This window comes from Bos grunniens, chromosome 23, assembly GCF_055505025.1.
Source record: "Bos grunniens cultivar Pamir isolate PY7600 chromosome 23, Bosgru_T2T1.0, whole genome shotgun sequence".
NCBI classification, from domain to species: Eukaryota; Metazoa; Chordata; class Mammalia; order Artiodactyla; family Bovidae; genus Bos; species Bos grunniens.
In genome coordinates, this window is record NC_141187.1 from 22079583 (window position 1) to 22098298 (window position 18716).

General features: G+C 41.7%; 1 protein-coding gene across 1 annotated transcript in view; it reads left to right on the top strand.

Moving 5' to 3' along the window:
* Nucleotides 1-5955: 5955 nt before the first annotated feature.
* The window catches only part of OPN5 (opsin 5), a 32480-nt gene continuing 19719 nt past the window's right edge, over nt 5956-18716 (top strand). Inside the window, exons 1-4 of the mRNA XM_086370728.1 lie at nt 5956-6085; nt 10108-10227; nt 13927-14097; nt 17397-17731. Of these exons, the coding sequence (XP_086226854.1) occupies nt 5956-6085; nt 10108-10227; nt 13927-14097; nt 17397-17731 (756 nt within the window). The remainder of the gene's footprint in view (nt 6086-10107; nt 10228-13926; nt 14098-17396; nt 17732-18716) is intronic.

The following is an 18716-nucleotide window of genomic DNA, read 5'->3' on the forward strand; positions in this document are numbered from 1 at the left end:
TTACAGTTTCGGATCTGTCTGAAGCCCTCTGAGTTTCCTGTCAAAGTAACTGTGTGTCTAGCCGGGTTGTTCCTCCCATTTTTCTTTAACCCTCATGTGGTATGGCTGATTTCTTCTCAAAGGAATATGAATAGATTCATTTGCTGAAGATTCTGCATGTGCTTCATGTTGGCCATGACTATTCCTGAGGGCAATGTTGTCACTAGGAATCTCAGCTACATGATCTGATGTGGAGAGTTGGATGAGCTTAGAGCCTGCAGGACATGAATTTGGGAAGGAAGCAGGGGATTTTGTATCCCTTTTTCAAAGCCATTTTATTTTGCCCAAGGTTCTTTTTATCCTAGAGTTTAAGGGCTGGGGGGAGGAAATAAAATGTTCACTGTGAGGGTACAGACAAAAGTATTCCCCACTTGAGAAGGGTTTGCCCATCTGGTGTTCTGTCATGATGCCAGTAGGGGTCCTGAGGTTCTGGTGTCCCCTCTGGGGCTTACATTTTCCTGTATGCTCTTGAGACAATGCCTACCTTGATAATCTGCAGAGGTCTGGGCTATTTGATTGCTTCCTTAGGAAGAGATCCTAATATAGAGAGAATAGGAGTACCCCAGGCAAAGCAAGGGGCAAATGTGCCCCCTGCCAGAATTGGACAATGTTGTCTGGTACTTGGATTGAGTAGGTGGGGACTCTTGTCCTGAGAATGAAAAGTACTGAGAACTGGGAATTAAAATGGTCATTCTTACATGAAATTTGTAGTGCCTTTTGCCTGGGAAAAGTGGTTTGGAGAGAATGTGGGATAAATTAATTTCAAACTCATTACTCAGAAGTTCAGAAGAGGAGAGGTGGTTGAATTGGGAGTTATGTGACAGCTGACACACAAGAAGTTAAGACAAATGATTTAAGACAGAATTAAAGCAGACTTCTATGGCTTACAATCCTCCCATTGCCTTAGATTTGTCAATTTGCTTCAAGCTGAACTGCTTGGAATAAATTGACTTGAAGGTTATTATTCTCAACAGACAACTCAGCCCCCTTTTTACATGGCTTAGGAGCTATTGAGTTGAATTGATCGCTTTCTTGCTGGTTTGGTTCTGCAGCAGAAAATATTCTTTGCTTCCTTTTCCCGCCTTCACTTCCTCTCTTTTCCTCTATCCCTCTCTTCCTTCTCATGCTTCTTGTCTTAAGTGGGTCAAAAAAAAAAAAGACTGTTTTTTTCTCTAGCATCATATTGAACCACGACAGGAAAATCTGAAGGGTGTTATGTGCAGTTCTGTTTGACAGCCGACCTCAGCTGATCACTAGTGTTCTTTGTGGCTGTGAATATTTCTCCTGTAGAGAAGGCAAGGATCTCATTAACACTTAACTAATTTATAAAGGTTACCTCTCCGGAGACCTGGATTGGGGTTATTTGAGCTCCCACATTATTATTTTTTTTTTTCTTGATTGCCACTTTGTTGAAGCTCTTGCAGGGTCCTTCTTCATGTATATAAAAAACAAAAATACCATATCCTTAATACAAGGATGCCAGAATCATCCAGATTGCTTCACTAGGGAACAGATGTGGTTTACAATATATTAGTATGAGTATTATGACTGCCTGATGAACATCAAGCTTCTGCAGCTGCTGACACAGAAAAAAAAAATCACCATGAAGAGCATGGTTTATGCTTATTAAATTTATAGAACACTCAGTGAGCAAGAAGAGACTCAAGAAATGGGGAGAAAATTCCCAAGGTGTCTCCTGGGTCCCAGACCTGTGGCTGACATACATTCAGGCCAGTGCTAGGCACAGATCAGGGGCAGAGGTGTGAGTTGCTCCCTGTGTGTGCTGAGATTGCAGGGCTATGAGTAGTCTTTTGCAGAAAAATCTAACTCAACTCCAGCGAGGCCCCCTCTTAATGACAAAGTCCCAAGGGAAGGGACTCATGGACTCAGTAGAGGCCTACCATACAACCTGTAGTTTGTAAATGTTTATATGAATGAATGGGTGTAAAATTTTCACAAATTTCACAAATAATCTGTAACAACTCCTATATTAAAATATAGATATTATAAAAGTAACATACCCCTGCTACATAATTAGAAAATGAATATATCATCAAGTGATCTCAAATAAAAAGTAGAGGAAAAATTCCTCCTAATATCACTATGCATAGTAACAATACTACCACAGTTCATAATAAAAAAAACATAACCCCTGGATATATATCTTTCTATTTTTTTCTCTACTTAAAAAAAAAAAAGTGATTCATAAGTCTTTGATAGTTTTTTTCTTCCCCAACAAATATATTGTGAACACTCTCCTATGTCGACCACATGCGTCAACTCCAATTTATTAGAGAAGAATTTGACAGGAAAGGATAGGGTGAGGGTGATGGCATAAGGCACTGTGGTTCTCCAGCGGAAAAGGCAGAGCCTGAGATTGAAGAGGGCAGCAGAGAGGTGAGAACAAAGCAGGCAAAGAAAATTCCACCCCTGGGTCTTCAGTAGTGGTCTCACTGCTTACGATGAGGGGCCCAGGCTGGCTGGTCATTGGGGCTGAGCTACAAGGAAGTTTGGTCTCAAGTTTTTGGCCTCTTACTGCAAAACTCCAGCTTAGTGAGGGGCACACATTTCTGGAATCAATGTGTGTGTGTATTTTTTTCATCTGTAGGAATTCTTTTAAAAGTTTTTGACAAAATTCGACACTTATTTATGATAAGAACTCTCTAGAAAGTGGGCATAGAGGGAATCTACCTGAACATATTAAAGGCCATATATGAAAAACCCATGGCAAACATTATCCTCAATAGTGAAAAACTGAAAGAATTTCCTCTAAGATCAAGGACAAGATGAGCGTGTCCATCTGCTTTCACCACTTTGATTCAGCATAGTTTTGGAATTGAGGTTAAACTGAATCTAACCACAGGCCTTTTGTCCTCTAGGCCTATTGTGGGTAGCCTTTGAAGACAGTAGTAAAAATGGGCCAACACCCACTTGACAATGACCTAGATAAGCCATCCATTGGACTTACAGAATTTTAAAATCTGTGTTTCCTTGCTTACATTATATTAGGCTTAATGCTAAGAAATTTGACCTCTAGAAGCTGAATATTGTCAATTCTTGCTGCTCTTCTTGCTTTGATGTCCTTTCCCTAACTCTTGGGTGCTTCTTTGTTAACTTTCTGGATATTTCATGGCCTTCCGTGTACTTTCAAGCATCACCATGTTTTACCATGTTTCCATCCTCCTCCTTTATGCCATAATTGATGTTACCTGTATCCCACTTTGGAGAAGGCAATGGCACCCCACTCCAGTACTCTTGCCTGGAAAATCCCATGGACGGAGGAGCCTGGTAGGCTGCAGTCCATGGGGTTGCTGAGGGTCGGACACGACTTCACTTTCACTTTCACGCATTGGAGAAAGAAATGGCAACCCACTCCAGTGTTCTTGCCTGGAGAATCCAAGGGATGGGGAGCCTGGTGGGCTGCCGTCTATGGGGTTGCACAGAGTCGGACACGACTGAAGTGACTTAGCAGCAGCAGCAGTATCCCACTTATTTTCAGCTCCACTGGCTGCTACTGGGTACCAAGTAACTCATTTCAGAAACTCCTTGATGTTAAAGATTTCATGGATGCTGACAGATTCACATCTTATTTTCTCAGATAATATATGTGCATGCATGCGTGCTCAGTCATGTCCAACTTTTTATGACCCCAAGCATTGTAGCCCGCCAGACTCCTCTGTCCATGGAATTTGCCAGGCAAGAACACTGGAGTGGGTTGCCATTTCCTACTCCAGAGGATCTTCCTAACCCAAGGATTGAACCTGTGTCTCTTGAGCCTCCTGCATTAGCAGGTGGATTCTTTACCATTGTGCCATCTGGGAGGCCCCTCAGATGGTATATACCTAGAAATAAATGTGGGGTTGATAAAGCTTTCAGGCAAAAAAACCACAAACTTTTCAGAAGCCAGAGCAGCCCAGTAGGGAAGCCCATTTTGGGAAGAACACTTTCAGATCCTATGTATAAGTAGCTATCTACAATGTCCATGCTACCTCCTGCCTTAAACAGTGACAATTCAGCAGGTCAGAGAGAAATCTGTGGCCTAACATTCTTTGAAGATAATTCTAAGACTGGATAAAGTTGGATAGAATTAAATCATCATCCTTGACACTGATTTAAAGTATTTACTTCCTCTTAGTAGGTGATGATTTGCCATTCTGTTTTCCGTATCTGCTAAATAGTCATTTGTAAATTCTTTCAGTTTAGACAGGAGAACTTGGGTCTGGCTCCATCTCAAGTTACCTCTTAATTTTTATTGTGAAATCATAGAGGTCAATGCTAGTAACTCAAAAAATATTGAAAACTTTTACAGGTGATGAGGAGTGGGGATGTCTTTAGATTTTTCTATAATAAGCTGTTATGAGAACAGTTTTCAGAAGCATTATTTATGGGCAAAAGACCATTAAGTAGCAAATGTTAGGGTGCCAGAGTATATTTTATTGCTCAAAGGAATATCTGAACATGAATAATGTGATTAATGACATACAATTTACTCCAAGAGTTTTTTTTTTTTTTTTTAATCTTTGCATAGAATCATAAATCTGGGGGGGGGGGTGTCTCGAGCAGTCATTTATTTTATTCTTCACTTTTAGATAGGAGGCTTCTTTTGCAACTCTTGGCATCTTCCCTGAAATATCAGACTTTTCACAGAAGCATTTGCACTGTTATATGGTATTTTTACAGCAAACAGTGGATTTAGAGAATGGATTGGAAGGGGTGGGGGTGGGCAATAACGGAGTTGCTTTCTGCTTTAAGAAATTTGAAACTCAAATCTGCCTGTGGATGAGCCTAGTGTTGTTGCTGTTTAATTACTCAGTCGTGTCTGACTCTTTGTGACCCCACGGACTGTAGCCCGCCAGGCTCCTCTGTCCATGGGATTTTCCAGGCAAGAATGCTGAAGTGCATTGCCATTTCCTTCTCCAGGGGATCTTCCCGACCCAGGGATTGAACCCGGGTCTCCTGCACTGGCTGGCTGATTCTTTATCACTGCACCAATTACAGAGTTCTACCAAAATAGAACTCATTTCTAAACAGTCTAATGTTGAAAGATATTTTGTTTTTAAGTAACTCAGCTTTAAATTTTATTATTGTAAAATATTTTTTTTTCTGTTCCTTTCCTGACAATCCTTTAGTTCTTAACCTCATTTAGTGAAGATTCTATGTCTCTTTGTATTCAGTGCTCTAATAATCAATGACTATTTTTTCTTTTAGAAAAATTCTGAAGCTCACTGAACATATAACTGACAGAGATGCTCCTCTGGGCAGTTTGGATAAATAAAAACCCACTATACTCTGGCAAATTAAAATATTTTATATATTGATAGGATTTTAATAAATATTGATTAAATATCTCATATGTGTGTGTGCATGTATGTGTGTGTGTATCCAAACCACATCTTTTCTTGGCTCAGACCTTTACAAAAACTGAGAAGCAGCCTTATGTGGCAGCCTGGATGGGAAGGGAATTTCAAGGAGAATGGATACTCTACGTTTGGCTGAGCCCTTTTCCTCTCCACCTGAAATTATCACTACATTATTAATCGGCTATACTCTAATATAAAGTAAAAAGTTTAAAAGTTAAAAAAAAATTGCCAGAAGTAGTAAAATGGATGAGATTTGGCCTTCAGCCTCTTATTCACCCAAGGAGGGTGTGAAGTGGCACAAACTGGGTGGCAGTGGGAAGGAAATAACAGACACTTGGATAGCCTACACACTGGCGAATTGAATATTGACAAATGTGGATAGTGGAAGAAAAACGCGCAAGTGTTCACCAGTTATTAGAGACTCAAGCATGACCCTGCGAACTTGATTTTCATTTTAAAGCTGGGGGCACGGCCGTGAGATGGGTCGGGCGGGCTTCTTCTGGGCTCTTGTGACCTGCACGCGTCTGCCTTTCAGACCGCTGCGCTGGAGGAGAGCATGGCTTTGAACCACACGGCCCCACCCCCGGACGAGCGCCGGCCGCCTTATCTTCGCGATGGGGATCCCTTTGCTTCCAAGCTTTCCTGGGAAGCGGATTTAGTGGCTGGCTTTTACTTAACAATCATTGGTAAGTTTCCTTGTTTTTTTTTTTTTTTTCTGTGCAAAGGCTGCATCTAGAAAATTCATAGGCTGCTATCTTGACTTTGCACAAAGATGCCAACACTTAAGTGTATATTTTGAGATGAAGAGTGGGAGGAAGCAGGAAAAACGGGTGGCATCCGGCCTTTATGTTTCATAGAAACGACTCCATTATCTTTATTATTAGGAATAAATATTCCCTCGATAATCCGAGAAGCTTTACAGCAAAATAATTTATCTTGAGACTATTTCATTTTGATTGCTTTGGTAGTAGGTTTGTCCACCGAGTAATAAAATTAATGATAAGGAGATCTTATTTAAAATAGAGTGCTTTTACTTTTTGAAAAGTGTTCTTGATGTGATGCTAAGAGTATAGGCTCAGAATGGACCTTAAAATACATCCAGTTTAGCCTCTGTTTTTTGCGACGGAGGGAACTCTGTCCCCAAGCTACCGTCAGGAGGATCATACTGAGTTTGCTTCACCTGAAGTCAAGTCTGGCCATGACAGCATCACCAAGTGATTTTGGTGAGAGTTGAAAAAACGTCTGAATAATAAGTGGAAGTCAGTCCAGGGTCTAAAGTTTCTGTGCCTGATCCACAGCGTGGTGCATCTTCTTCCTGGCTTTGGCATCCAGCGTGGTGGCCGCAAGTGGCTCCTCAGTACTTCTAACTTCTCCAAATTGAGACATGTGTAGTGTAAATAGAAATCAGATACTGAAAACACAGGACCAGAACAAATAATGTAAAATAGCTCATTAATAATTTTAAACAATCGGCTACAGGTGGTGCTAGTGGTAAAGAACCTGCCTTTCAGTGCAAGAGACCAAGAAATGCCGGTTCGATCCCTGGTTTGGGAAGATCCCCTGGAGGAGGGCATGGCAATCCACTCCAGTATTTTTGCCTGGAAAATCCCATTGACAGAGGAGCCTGGCGGGCCACAATCTGTAGGGTCATGCAGAGTTGAGCACAACTGAAGCGACTTAGCATAGCACACACAGCTAACCCATTAGGTTAAATAAATATATTTTCAAAATAAATAGTAATATTTTTATTTTGCTTGATATGACTACCAGAAAAAAATTAAATATGTATGTGACTCATATTTCTGGTTTCCATTATATTTCTATTGGACAGCACCAGTCTAGGTAATTAGATTCAACCGTAATATTTTTCTTACATTTAAAATCATTGTTTTAAATTTGGGTAACCAGCATGCAGGTGGGTTACGTCTTTAGATGTGTCTGCCTTTAATCTTTTTACATGTTGGGTCAAGCTTTCTCAATTTCTTTCTTTCTCTCCTTTTCCCTTCTTTCCTCCTCCCATCTCTCTTTCTCATCTACTTATTACTGGCTAAGACTTTCATTTAACCTCCTGAAATTAGCCAAACTCATTAGAAAAGTCTGGAGACCCCTCTATGGTCAGTGCTTGAGGAAAAGGAATTAATGAAATTGAATTAGAAATTCTACTGCAAAGGGTTTTCCTGAGTCCTTGGTTTTGTTATTAGTTATTATCATACTGACTTAAATTCTGTTTCTTATAAATGGACCTCCACATCCTTTCAAACACAACTGTATGGGCAAAGGGCCCATCCTTTGCCACTGTTTATGCTGCTGGAAACACAGCTGTGAACATAATGGGCAAACTGCCCTCTGCCCACACAGAGACTATCTGGTAGTAAAATCCACATTGCATTTTTATTAAACGTAAGTACCTTCAGTGATCAGAAAAGACAGAAAAATAGACATCTTATAAATAGAATTTGTCTCAATCAGTTGTGAGGAATGAATTACAAAGTAGCATCTGTAACCTGACAGATATCTCCAGATGACACAAAATAGGATGTTTAGGGGTCTGAAGGAAAATCTACTGTAATATTCAAGTGGAGGAACTGAGGAGGCTCCAGGAAAAGAGGTCCCAAAAGAATCCAGGAACAAAGGGAGCCTCAGATGACTCAGGGAGTCGAAGGTGGGACCAAACGTATGTTCCCAGGTCTCTGTTCAGGGTGCAGCCAGATTCAGCTGGAGGGAAGGGGAGGCTGGACTCATCCTTGACCCAGTTTTGGGCTTGGTTCTGTGCCTGATTCCCCTACTTCTAGGACAGGTGTAAGGATGTGCCCAGATTCTTTTAAGGAACCAGTAGAGTGAAATTCTTGTGAAATACTAGAAGTCTTAAGGAAAACTGGAAGATGAAAAAATAACGTGAGTTTGGAATAGAGGAGAAATAAACAAGAGACCCATTTCCATCCTCTGTTCTTTTACTAGAAACACTTAGTTCATCAAGGGTCTATACACAAGATCTAACATTTTTGTATTCATAGAAAGAGTCAGGATTGTCATCATCAAAAAAGTCCCCCTTGCTTTAGCTTTTACCTTCTTCATCTTCTTCTCCTTTTAACTCTCATTAAAAATAAGCTTGTGTTCTGTTAATATTCCCCTAGGGGAGATTGCCTGTGAGAACAATTTATATGTAGCTCGTAGAGAGTTGACTATTTTTTTGATAAGCTTTGGGCACTGGGTGAAGCCTTAATGAATCAGTAGTAAAAATAATTTGAGAAAGGAAAAGTAAGAAATTCAGTATTCTCAGAAGAAAAAGACAAAGGATGTTTAAATGATCTTTGTGTATCAAATGCATAGTTACTGCTTTTAATCTTTTTGGATACGAAGTAGAAGCCACGTGTTTGTAATTTTTCCAGCCATGTTGTCACTTTTTAATTTCCCAGTGCGCCTTGCTAGCTGGTTCCCTTGAATGAGACCTGGGTTTCATTGCAGTTGGTTTGCTCTGGAATCTCCACAGTCTCTCCTATTTTTTGCCTCTTCTGTCTTAAGAAAGCTAAAGAGGTTTTAATGGCCCACAAGGCCAATCTGACGCCTGGAATTCACAATTTCCTAAGAGCACGAAGCAGTTAGTGCCTGCTGGTTTCATACCATCAGCTGAAACACCCAGCTGTGAAACACACGGCTGCCCCTCAAATGAATTGTGGTGGAGAAGTAGAAGTTAAGATAGAAAAATCTGGGTTTCTCCTGTTAATACTCTCCTTATTCCTTACTACTAAAGGCAGCTGTACCAGATTCTCATTTATACACAGCTATGAAGCAAGAATTCCTGAAGAAATCTACTCTACATGTTAAGCTATGGAAGTAGGTGTATTCTTTTCTTCACTAAAGTCAGTAGGGATTGGGTCTTTTTGGATTTAAACTGGGTTTGCAAGAGCTTTTGAACAGTTATCATTGTAATGCCAAAGCTGATCAGTCATTAATAAAAGGATATTAAAAGTGGGAACACATTGATACCATTGTTGGTAGGTTGGTGGGTTGACGGCCACCTTCTCTCCCTTTGGTGGGAGGGGGAGAGCCCACGTTACCAATTGTCACCCACTTCCCCTCCGTGCCTACTCCAGTAGCAGTGGCAGACACCCAACGTCCATGTCCGCAGGATGCAAAAAGCCCTGGATGTGTCTCCAGGAGATGAACCCTGTCCTTGCAGGGGGCCATGCTAACCTAGTCTGGCCTCTGCCACTCCTGAATGCCAGTTCCCCCTCAGGAGTCCACAAGGAGAGTAAAAGCACCTCAGTTTGTTTGGGTCACTTCGTCTTCAGAATTTACTGATAGCCAAGGGGTTCACCCTTCTCATCAGAGGGAAGGAGTTTTTTCTATAAAGCCAGTACTCTAAAGATGGCTAAGGAGATGCTCCATCCTGGGGGCTAGTACAAGTACTGACCATGGGGATTCCCTCACCCTCCTGAGCTTCACTGGGAAATCAGTGGCTCCTTTTTCTGGGTAAGTGCAGTTTAATAACCCCTGACTCCTATCCTTTTTGGAGGCAACCCATCCCTCGCCTGTCACTTACACCTCATGCTTTTTATTTCATCTTCTTAACTTAGATTTTTATTTAGAGTCCTCTCACTACCCTCTTAAATCAATGGTGTCCGTTTTTGAAATTGAGAAGTGTTTCATATCCGAGGCAGCTCTAAATCCTAGTCTTAATGATGGAAATTTCTATTTTTCCTTGTAGGGATTCTGTCCACGTTTGGAAATGGGTATGTCCTTTATATGTCTTCTAGACGAAAAAAGAAGCTGAGACCTGCGGAAATAATGACTGTCAATTTAGCAATCTGTGATCTGGGGATTTCAGGTAACACTGCCATGCCGTTTCTCCTTTGAGGGTTTCAATGCCCAGTTATAAAGTCCTCACGGACTCACAGATCAGCCTACCCTCAGCTTCTTTTGCTTCTCTTTTCACAAGTCATCTTTGCAGAATTTGTGGTAAGTCAGCAGAGTGTTGTCTGGCTATGGAGATTGTCCATTTAGTGTGTATTGAGTCCTTTCAGTGTGGCAGGTGTGTTAGATGCTGAGGATACAATTTGAAATGATACATGATGCTTCAGATACCTCATACTGTACGGGGCTAAGTGATTCCAAAAACAAACTTACAGACAGGCTGTAGATCACTATTTTGAGCTCTGTCACATCCCTCCCACTCTTATGGAAATCTGTTAAGCATCAGGGGAGTACGGTCTTAGGCTAAAAGATGAATCTGAGAGGTGAGTCTAGGTCTAGGAAGGAGGGAGGGCTGCCCTTGTAATGACATACTTAAGTGTGGCTTAGGGACTGAGTGCAAGAATAGGAAACTTTTAGTTCAATAGCACTTGAATTTGGCTGCACAAAAATATCACCTGGGGAACTTAAAACAAGAACAACAACTTATGGCTGAGTTCCATACCCAGAAATTTTTATTTAATTGGTTGAGAATGTTACTCTGACATCAGGTTATTTAGGATTAGAAAATTAAAGCTTCCAGGTAAATTTGTTGTGCAGCCAAAATTTTGAACCCCTGGTTTATTTCTTGCTTTTTTGGCCTCTCTGATTACCCAGCAAGGAGGAACTGGAAGACAATTTGTCTTTAACTGTAATTCATTTTTACAAATATGAATGATTTGGGGGTAAGTCACCTCCTTTTGGGTTCATCTATACAATCTAAGTGTTGCCTAGATACACACAAATATGTCTTTGGATCCCTATTTTCTGCTACGTAGCATGTAGTCTTAAGTTACTAGAATTGGGGAAATAGAGTTTGAATAGCACACATCAACTTGTCTTTCCACCAGAAATATTTTAGCAGTTTCCCATCTAAGCATCCTTTAAAAAATATTTCCTGGTATTTGTTTCTCTCTTCATAAGTAGATTTTTCTGCTACTGCCAATCTCTAAAAACATGGCTCAGTGATAAGTGTTGATCCACTGAGTCACTATTTATCACACAGCAGTGGATGTGCTGCCCTCTTACTGAGTTTGGATGATCTTGGTTATTTGGGAAGACTTTTCTCAGCATGGACAGGCTGAAATATCGTCAGCTCTTTGGGAAATACACATGCATACTAAGGGGAGCACGACAGCACTGGCCCCTTTCTGTGAAAATAAGTTAAGATGCGCCTGGGGGTGATTTGCGAGACTGCAAAATGAGTGCCATTTTCCATTTGGACACACGATGGCGGTGTCGCAACATGAATAATCGCGCTCCCGCTCAGCTCACCATGCTGCCCCCTAGTGATGCTTGACTGAAACCTGCCAGTTCAGCCACATCCTTCACTTGGAGCGGACAGATGCTTACACTTGAATTAGACTAGTCTGGGGCTTCCCAGGTAGTTCGGTCGGTAAAGAATCTGCCTGAAATGCAGGAGATGCAGGTTCAATCCTGGGTAGGGAAGATCCCCTGGAGAAGGGCATGGCAACCCACTCCAGTACTTTGCCTGGAGAATCCCATGGACAGAGGAAGCTGGTTGGCAACAGTCCACAGGGTCCCAAAGAGTTAGACATGACTGAAGTGATTGAGTGCATACAGCATGCATAATTGGCTGGGTCCATTGAAAATACTTTCAGCCAAGCAGGTCTGCTCTAGGGCTGTATAAACCACCTGCTCTGCATGTCTCTTAGAGTAATTCACCAGGAAGCATTTTCTTCCATGGGTTAGTTTTCTCTGATCAACTCAGACCATTTTTTCCAACCTCTGGATCTCTCATTCTCTCTCGTTCTCTCTTTTTTAATTTAATTTAAAAATGTTTATGTCTTTTAAATTTTTTCCTTGCTTTAATATGTACATTATAAAGCACCTTGAAAAACACATCCTAGAGACCAGATGTGTTTCATCTATACAACTAATATTTGTTGTTTAAATATCAATGGCTCTCAATCATGAATATGTATCACAATCACCTGGGGAGATAAAAAATATACTGTGATGGCTTAGCTTTCTCGAGATAAATTAAATCAGATTATTTGGGGGTTGGAACTCTGGACACTGATATTTAAAATTAAGCAAAGCAAAGCAAAACAAAAAAATCCTCCAGTGATTTTAACGTGCAGCTGGGTTTGAGGAGAGACATTTCCAAAACATTCATCAAATCCCTTTGGCATGGACTTCCTTGGTGATCCAGTGGTTGAAAATATGCCTGCTTACACAGGGGACATGGGTTCGTTCCCTGGTCTGGGAAGATTCTACATGCCTTGGGGCAACTAAGCTGTATGCTACAACTCCTGAGCCCCCTGAGCTCTAGAGCCTGCCATGGCAATGAGAAGCCTGAGCACCACAATTAGAGAGTAACCCCCACTTCCTGCAATTAGAAAAAGCCCGCACACAGTAACAAAGACCCAGTGCAGCCAAAAACAAACAAACAAACACACAAACAAATAAAAATTTAAAAAACGGTTTGACATCCCAAAGGTTCTAGATGACATCCCAGAGGTTTGTTAAAGGCTCCACTCTAGACAGAAGCCTAACATATCTTTTTTGCTGATGGATCCCAGGCACCTCCATCAAGTCACTGTCAATTGCCTTTTTTGGCTGCCTTTAGCACCACCCAGCAGACCCTTAGCTCAAACTCTGAGTTTGCTGTTGTCCCTGCCTAGAATATTTTCCCTTTAAATGTTTGCTCGAGTTCTGGGCCACTGATTAACATCTACCTACACCTCACATTCACAGAGAGGTCTTCCCTGATCTGATTGAAAACAGCAGATTCTGTCTCTCTCCTTTGTCTGTTTCATTTTTCTTCCCTCCACTCATCATGAGCCATCATTCCATCATATCGTATCTTACAAATTATTGTTTGGTCTCCTCTGTTAAAAATGAATCTGTTAATCTTGATCTCCACATTGTCCTCTAGCACCATATACATAATGAGCATTAAATAATTATTTGTTGAACAAAACAAGAACTCTTTTACATTGGGTTTCCCTACTGACAATGGAGTATAGACCCAATAGGATTAGAAAGCTCTGAGATGAAGGTGCTCAGTCTAGTTAGTTGGAGTATGGCACCGGCTGTGTAGACAGCTAGAGGTGATGTGTGTCTAGCTTATAAAAGCACCCAATAAAGATGAGTTACTTGATTGAATTAACAGTGTATCAAGGGAGGGTACACCTGGGAAGGGTGGGAGGGGCCAGCATTTGCAGGCTGTGAATGTGTTACTTGGGTTTTCTGATGCATGAATGTTGGGGAACCGTCTTCAGAATCAGATACAGGCGTTGGAAAGCTTCCTCAGCAGTTCTCTTCAAGGAGGGGGAAGATTGACTATATACGGGATAAGGAGGGTGCAGGGTGTGAATTAAAATAGAAGACTACTTTCTAGAAAGTAACAAACAAAACAAGCTGATGAAGGCTGCAGGGATAAATAGTTTAAATCCTAGAGATCCGGGTCTGGTTGTAAACAAATTGGACCTAACGTTTCCCAAAATAGCTCCCTCTTGTCTGCCTAGGATAAGACTCCACAGCGAGTTGGGTGGGCAGGGTAAAGTTTAACCGGAGGGAACGTCCCTTGACAAGTCACTTGGCGCTCTAGTTGTAGGCAAACCGTTCACCATCATCTCTTGCTTCTGTCACCGCTGGGTGTTTGGCTGGATTGGCTGCCGCTGGTATGGATGGGCTGGATTTTTCTTTGGCTGTGGAAGCCTTATCACTATGACTGCTGTCAGCCTGGACCGATACCTGAAAATCTGCTATTTATCATATGGTAAGTAGGAAGGTTTCTATTCCCTGAGAGTCGAATCTAGGTGGATTGTCAGAGCGGTACATGTTTTACCCAGAGATAATAAACAAAGATTATGAATACACTGAGAGACCAGGAGTATTTCTACTCATAGCCTATCTTGTTCTAACTTACACTTAAAGACTCGAACCTGTGTCCATGTAGGTTTCTTTCAATACTGTTTTTTATAGGAATGTCTGGTGTTTCGCTACGATGCTTTTATGAAAGTATCATCTCTTTGTATAAAGTGTGTAAGCTTTTACTGTGTTATGCAATGTAAGCAAAAGAAATAAAATGCACTGAAAGGATATTGGGTCCAAGATGTTTTAGCTGTTTCCCCGCGTAGTAAGTATAATTATATGGAAAGATTTTTCTGATTCTCCTTTAGCACTCAGGCTCCCTGTGGCTGCAGAGATGAGGAATTCTCCTCCAGGTTAGAGAACCAAGCCTGCAGGAAAGGACACACATACGAAATACCAGCCAACATTCTTTTTGTGGTCTTGGTATGTAGAAAGAGCAGTGGGTAAGAGAATCGGTTAGGGGTGAGCCAGCCATAAACACACTTTCAGAGGCTAGTGATCAGATTTTAATGATAAGACCGTTCTACAATGTGAAAAATAAATTTGTAATACTTTGGCTTCTTGGGCTTCTGGAAAAATTATTGAACCCGAAAGAGATGCATTTGGCCCTTTAAATTTAATATTGAAAACTAGGTGCAGCCAGAGAATGATACTGGTTCATGCTACACTGCTTTGCTCATCAGTCTCAATCAGCTTGGTGATTGTGACCATGGAGACAGAACATGGCCTGGAGCCCAGAATGGGAAAGATCAAGTTGATGTGACACTCTCAATGGGGTAGAATTTTTCTTTATATTTTAAAAGCTTGCAATCCTAAATTAAAAACGAAATATACAGGAGCTTGGGGTGGGGGATAGGGTCACGATCCAATGCGTGCACCATCCAGCGCTCATCTTTGAGAAAAATTTTGCATCGCTTTTTCTAACAGTTTAGAATCTGCAGTAGAAATAATTTGAATCAAAAATTCCAATAAAATACAAAAAATACAATTATACCTATTCTGGATGATATCAGAGTCAATTTTTTTCTGTACACTTATTTTTGATCATATCAAGTAAATTTTTATCATATCAAGTAGATTTTACAGATGAAGAAGCAAAAAGTTCAATTTCCTGAAGATATTTGAGGAATACTAAACCTCAATGTCTCTGCTTTTTAAATATTTTCTTGACTTCAGGCTTCAGGTCCAATATGGAGATAATGTTGCTCACTCCCCAGAATCACGGCAGGGCACAACTCCCATGGGCACTGTATATGCTTTCCAGCTTCTTCTAAGATTGATTCTCGATAGTCTGGTTCATCATTTGATTTGTTGCACAATTAAACCCTCCACACGGTATCTTGGAATGTTGGAATTAGGAAGTCGCTTGGGGCCATGTAGACCTTTCCCCCATGCAATGGGATAAAGTGTTTTAAGGCGTCCCTGACAGACAGCCACCTGGCCTCTTCTTGAGTAATTCCAGTGACCAGTGACGGGGAGCTTACTACTGCACAAGGCAGCCCATTCTCTGATTGGTCTGCTCTGGTTGTTACAATGTTATTCCTTATATTGAGACAAAACTGCTTCCCAGTAACCTCCACCCATTGGTCCTAGTTCTGACTGCTGGAGCATCACAGAACCAATCTACTAATCTACTCCCTCCTGTACTTGACAGCCTTTCACCATAACCGAATGTAAGTATAAAACACCTCACCAAGCAACCCTCACCGTAAACGCTTCTACATATGCTTATGCACGTTCCTGTAAATTTATATAATTATCCGTGCCAATGTTTTCTGCGTTATAATGGATAACCAAGAGCTGACAGATATCGTGGCTACCTGATTGTTACTCCTATCTGGTGGGTCCATGAGATTTGCATTTTATGACGATGTCTATTTGAAAAAAAATAGAGACGAAGGAGACCATCTGTTACGTTTCTTGTTAGTGCCAAATGAAACAAACACAGGAGTGAATATTCATGTCAATGTAGTCCTTCATAGTTTGCAAAGGAGACCTGGCATGGTTCATTTCACCCTTCTCGAAATCTGTAAGCAGTAGATTTTTATTTCCTCCATTTTACTGCTAAGAACACTGACGTCTGGAAAGGTTACGTGAAGCGGGTCAAATACTAGAAATGAGAAGGATTAGGCCCTTCTGATTTTCCCAGACCTCACGTGACGCTAAGCAGAGTCTGTGCTGAAGAAATCATTTGGCTTTTATTAAATATGATTCGATATTTCTTCTCTGCTACCAAAACCCAAGGCAGGGAGGAGTCACCTCTCTGGCTCTTTGGGTTCCAGGCGATAAATGGGGTGGAGGGAACTTCCTGTAGAGGCTGAAGCCCTAGAGCAGGCTGACCTGTCTTTGGTGGTGGTATTGAACTTTGTAAAATGATCACTAGTGCTTTACAGCTTTCCTTCACTGACTGCACTGTTTCTGCCTCTTGGAATTCTCTTTTGGCTAATGGAAACCAGTGCTGAAACACGGAGTTTTTTTTTTTTCCTTTGTTTTTCTGAAAATATTTTCACAGAATTACTTTGCAGAGCATGGTATGTTCTACCTAGGTTCCCCACTTCTTCACCTTTGGCTGTGAGTGTGACTGTTGTGTTAATAACATTGGAAGAGTTAAAATCTGCTCTCACCCAACCCTTATAACATCACCCCACACCGTCATGACTCTGGCATCCACCCCCACTCCTCGAGTTCTTAGGTGAGAGGCACACAAGCTTTTTGGAAGAAGGATATTTTAGACACAAGCAGTGTCTTCTCATTTCTCCCCCAAAGGACTCTACCTCTGATGAACCCTTAACACATGCTTTTTGAGGCTCCATTTGTATATTCTACCAGTTAGCCTCTTATCCTGGATAGGAGCTCCAAGGTCATTCTGGATATTTTCCCAAGATCTTCCACCGTCTACAGCCTCCTCTCATCTTTTTACCGCCACCTCTCCCCAGCTTTTGTCACATCCCCCTCCCAAGGCTCCCAGACGCCTAGAGAAAACCTTCCCTGTGAAAACACTTCCTGTTTTATTCTCTTGGAAAAAGAGCCCAAGCTCTGGAGCTCTCCTTCCCTCCACCCAACTCTCCCTCCGGCTTTGGTTACTGACCACGTCTCCCAGAATCCAATGGATCAACTCTTTGGATGTGGAATTTGACCTGTCGAAGGGAGGTGTCTGGGTGGAGGGCAGATTACATCCTGATAATGCTCTTCTTCCACCTCCAGGGATTTGGCTGAAAAGAAAGCACGCCTACATCTGCCTGGCGGTCATCTGGGCCTATGCTGCCTTCTGGACCACCATGCCCTTGGTAGGTCTAGGGGACTACGCACCTGAGCCCTTCGGAACTTCCTGCACCCTGGACTGGTGGCTGGCCCAGGCCTCAGTAGGGGGCCAGATTTTCATCCTGAACATCCTCTTCTTCTGCCTCTTGCTCCCAACGGCTGTGATCGTGTTCTCCTATGTGAAGATCATTGCCAAGGTTAAGTCCTCGTCCAAAGAAGTAGCTCATTTTGACAGTCGGATCCATAGCAGCCATGTGCTGGAAGTGAAATTGACCAAGGTAACTGCAGTCATAATTTATAGACATGTTCTGTAATCAGTTAAAACTTCCCAGGGTGAAGAACCTAGGGAATGTTGAAGACTGGGAGAACTTCAGCCCTCTGTTTATATCCTTCTGAACTTGGTTTTATTTATTTAAACCTTTATAGTATCCCTTCTGTCTCTATCTCAGTCTCATTTACACACACACACACACACACACACATTTAATATCTACCAAATTTATACAGTGGATCTACTGGGGGCTTATTTCCTCTATTGAATAGGATATTATTGATTTTTAAACATTATTTCACCAATAAGAATAATAACTTTTGTGACTCATAAAATGCCTCACAGTATTTAATGTTTCGTATGGACTTTGGTCTGGAGGAGGGCATGGCAACCCACTCCGGTATTCTTGCCTGGAGAATCCACCGACAGAGGAGCCTGGAGGGCTATATAGTCCATAGGATCACGAAGAGTCGGACATGACTGAAGTGACTGAGCAGGCAGGCACATATGGACTTTGATAGGTGTGATTATAGACAGTCCTTATTTATACAGTAAGAGCTTACTGTGTCTGCTTTCCTATGGGTTCTTCGTACAAGAGGAGTTTCTGCAGCATTGAGTGCCTTGGCAAATGCTAGTCTCAGAGTTGGAGGTCCTTCAAATATTAGTGTTGCTCAGTCGTGTCCAACTCTTTGGAACCCCATGGATGTAGCCCACAAGGCTCCTCTGGCCATGGAATTTCCCAGGCAAGAATGGGTAGCCATTCCCTTCTCCAGAGGATCTTCCCCACCCAGAGATCTAACCCAGGTCTCCTGCATTGCAGGTAGATTCTTTACTATCTGAGCCATCAGATATTGTGGTGCTCTGTAAAAGAGCAGACAATTTGAAAACAGACAAGAGTTTGGATTTTTTGTAAGGCTTGTGACCCAGAGGTAGATACTTTGAATCTTGTGTAACAGGAATAGTAACATCTGTCTCTCAGGGTTGTGGTGGGA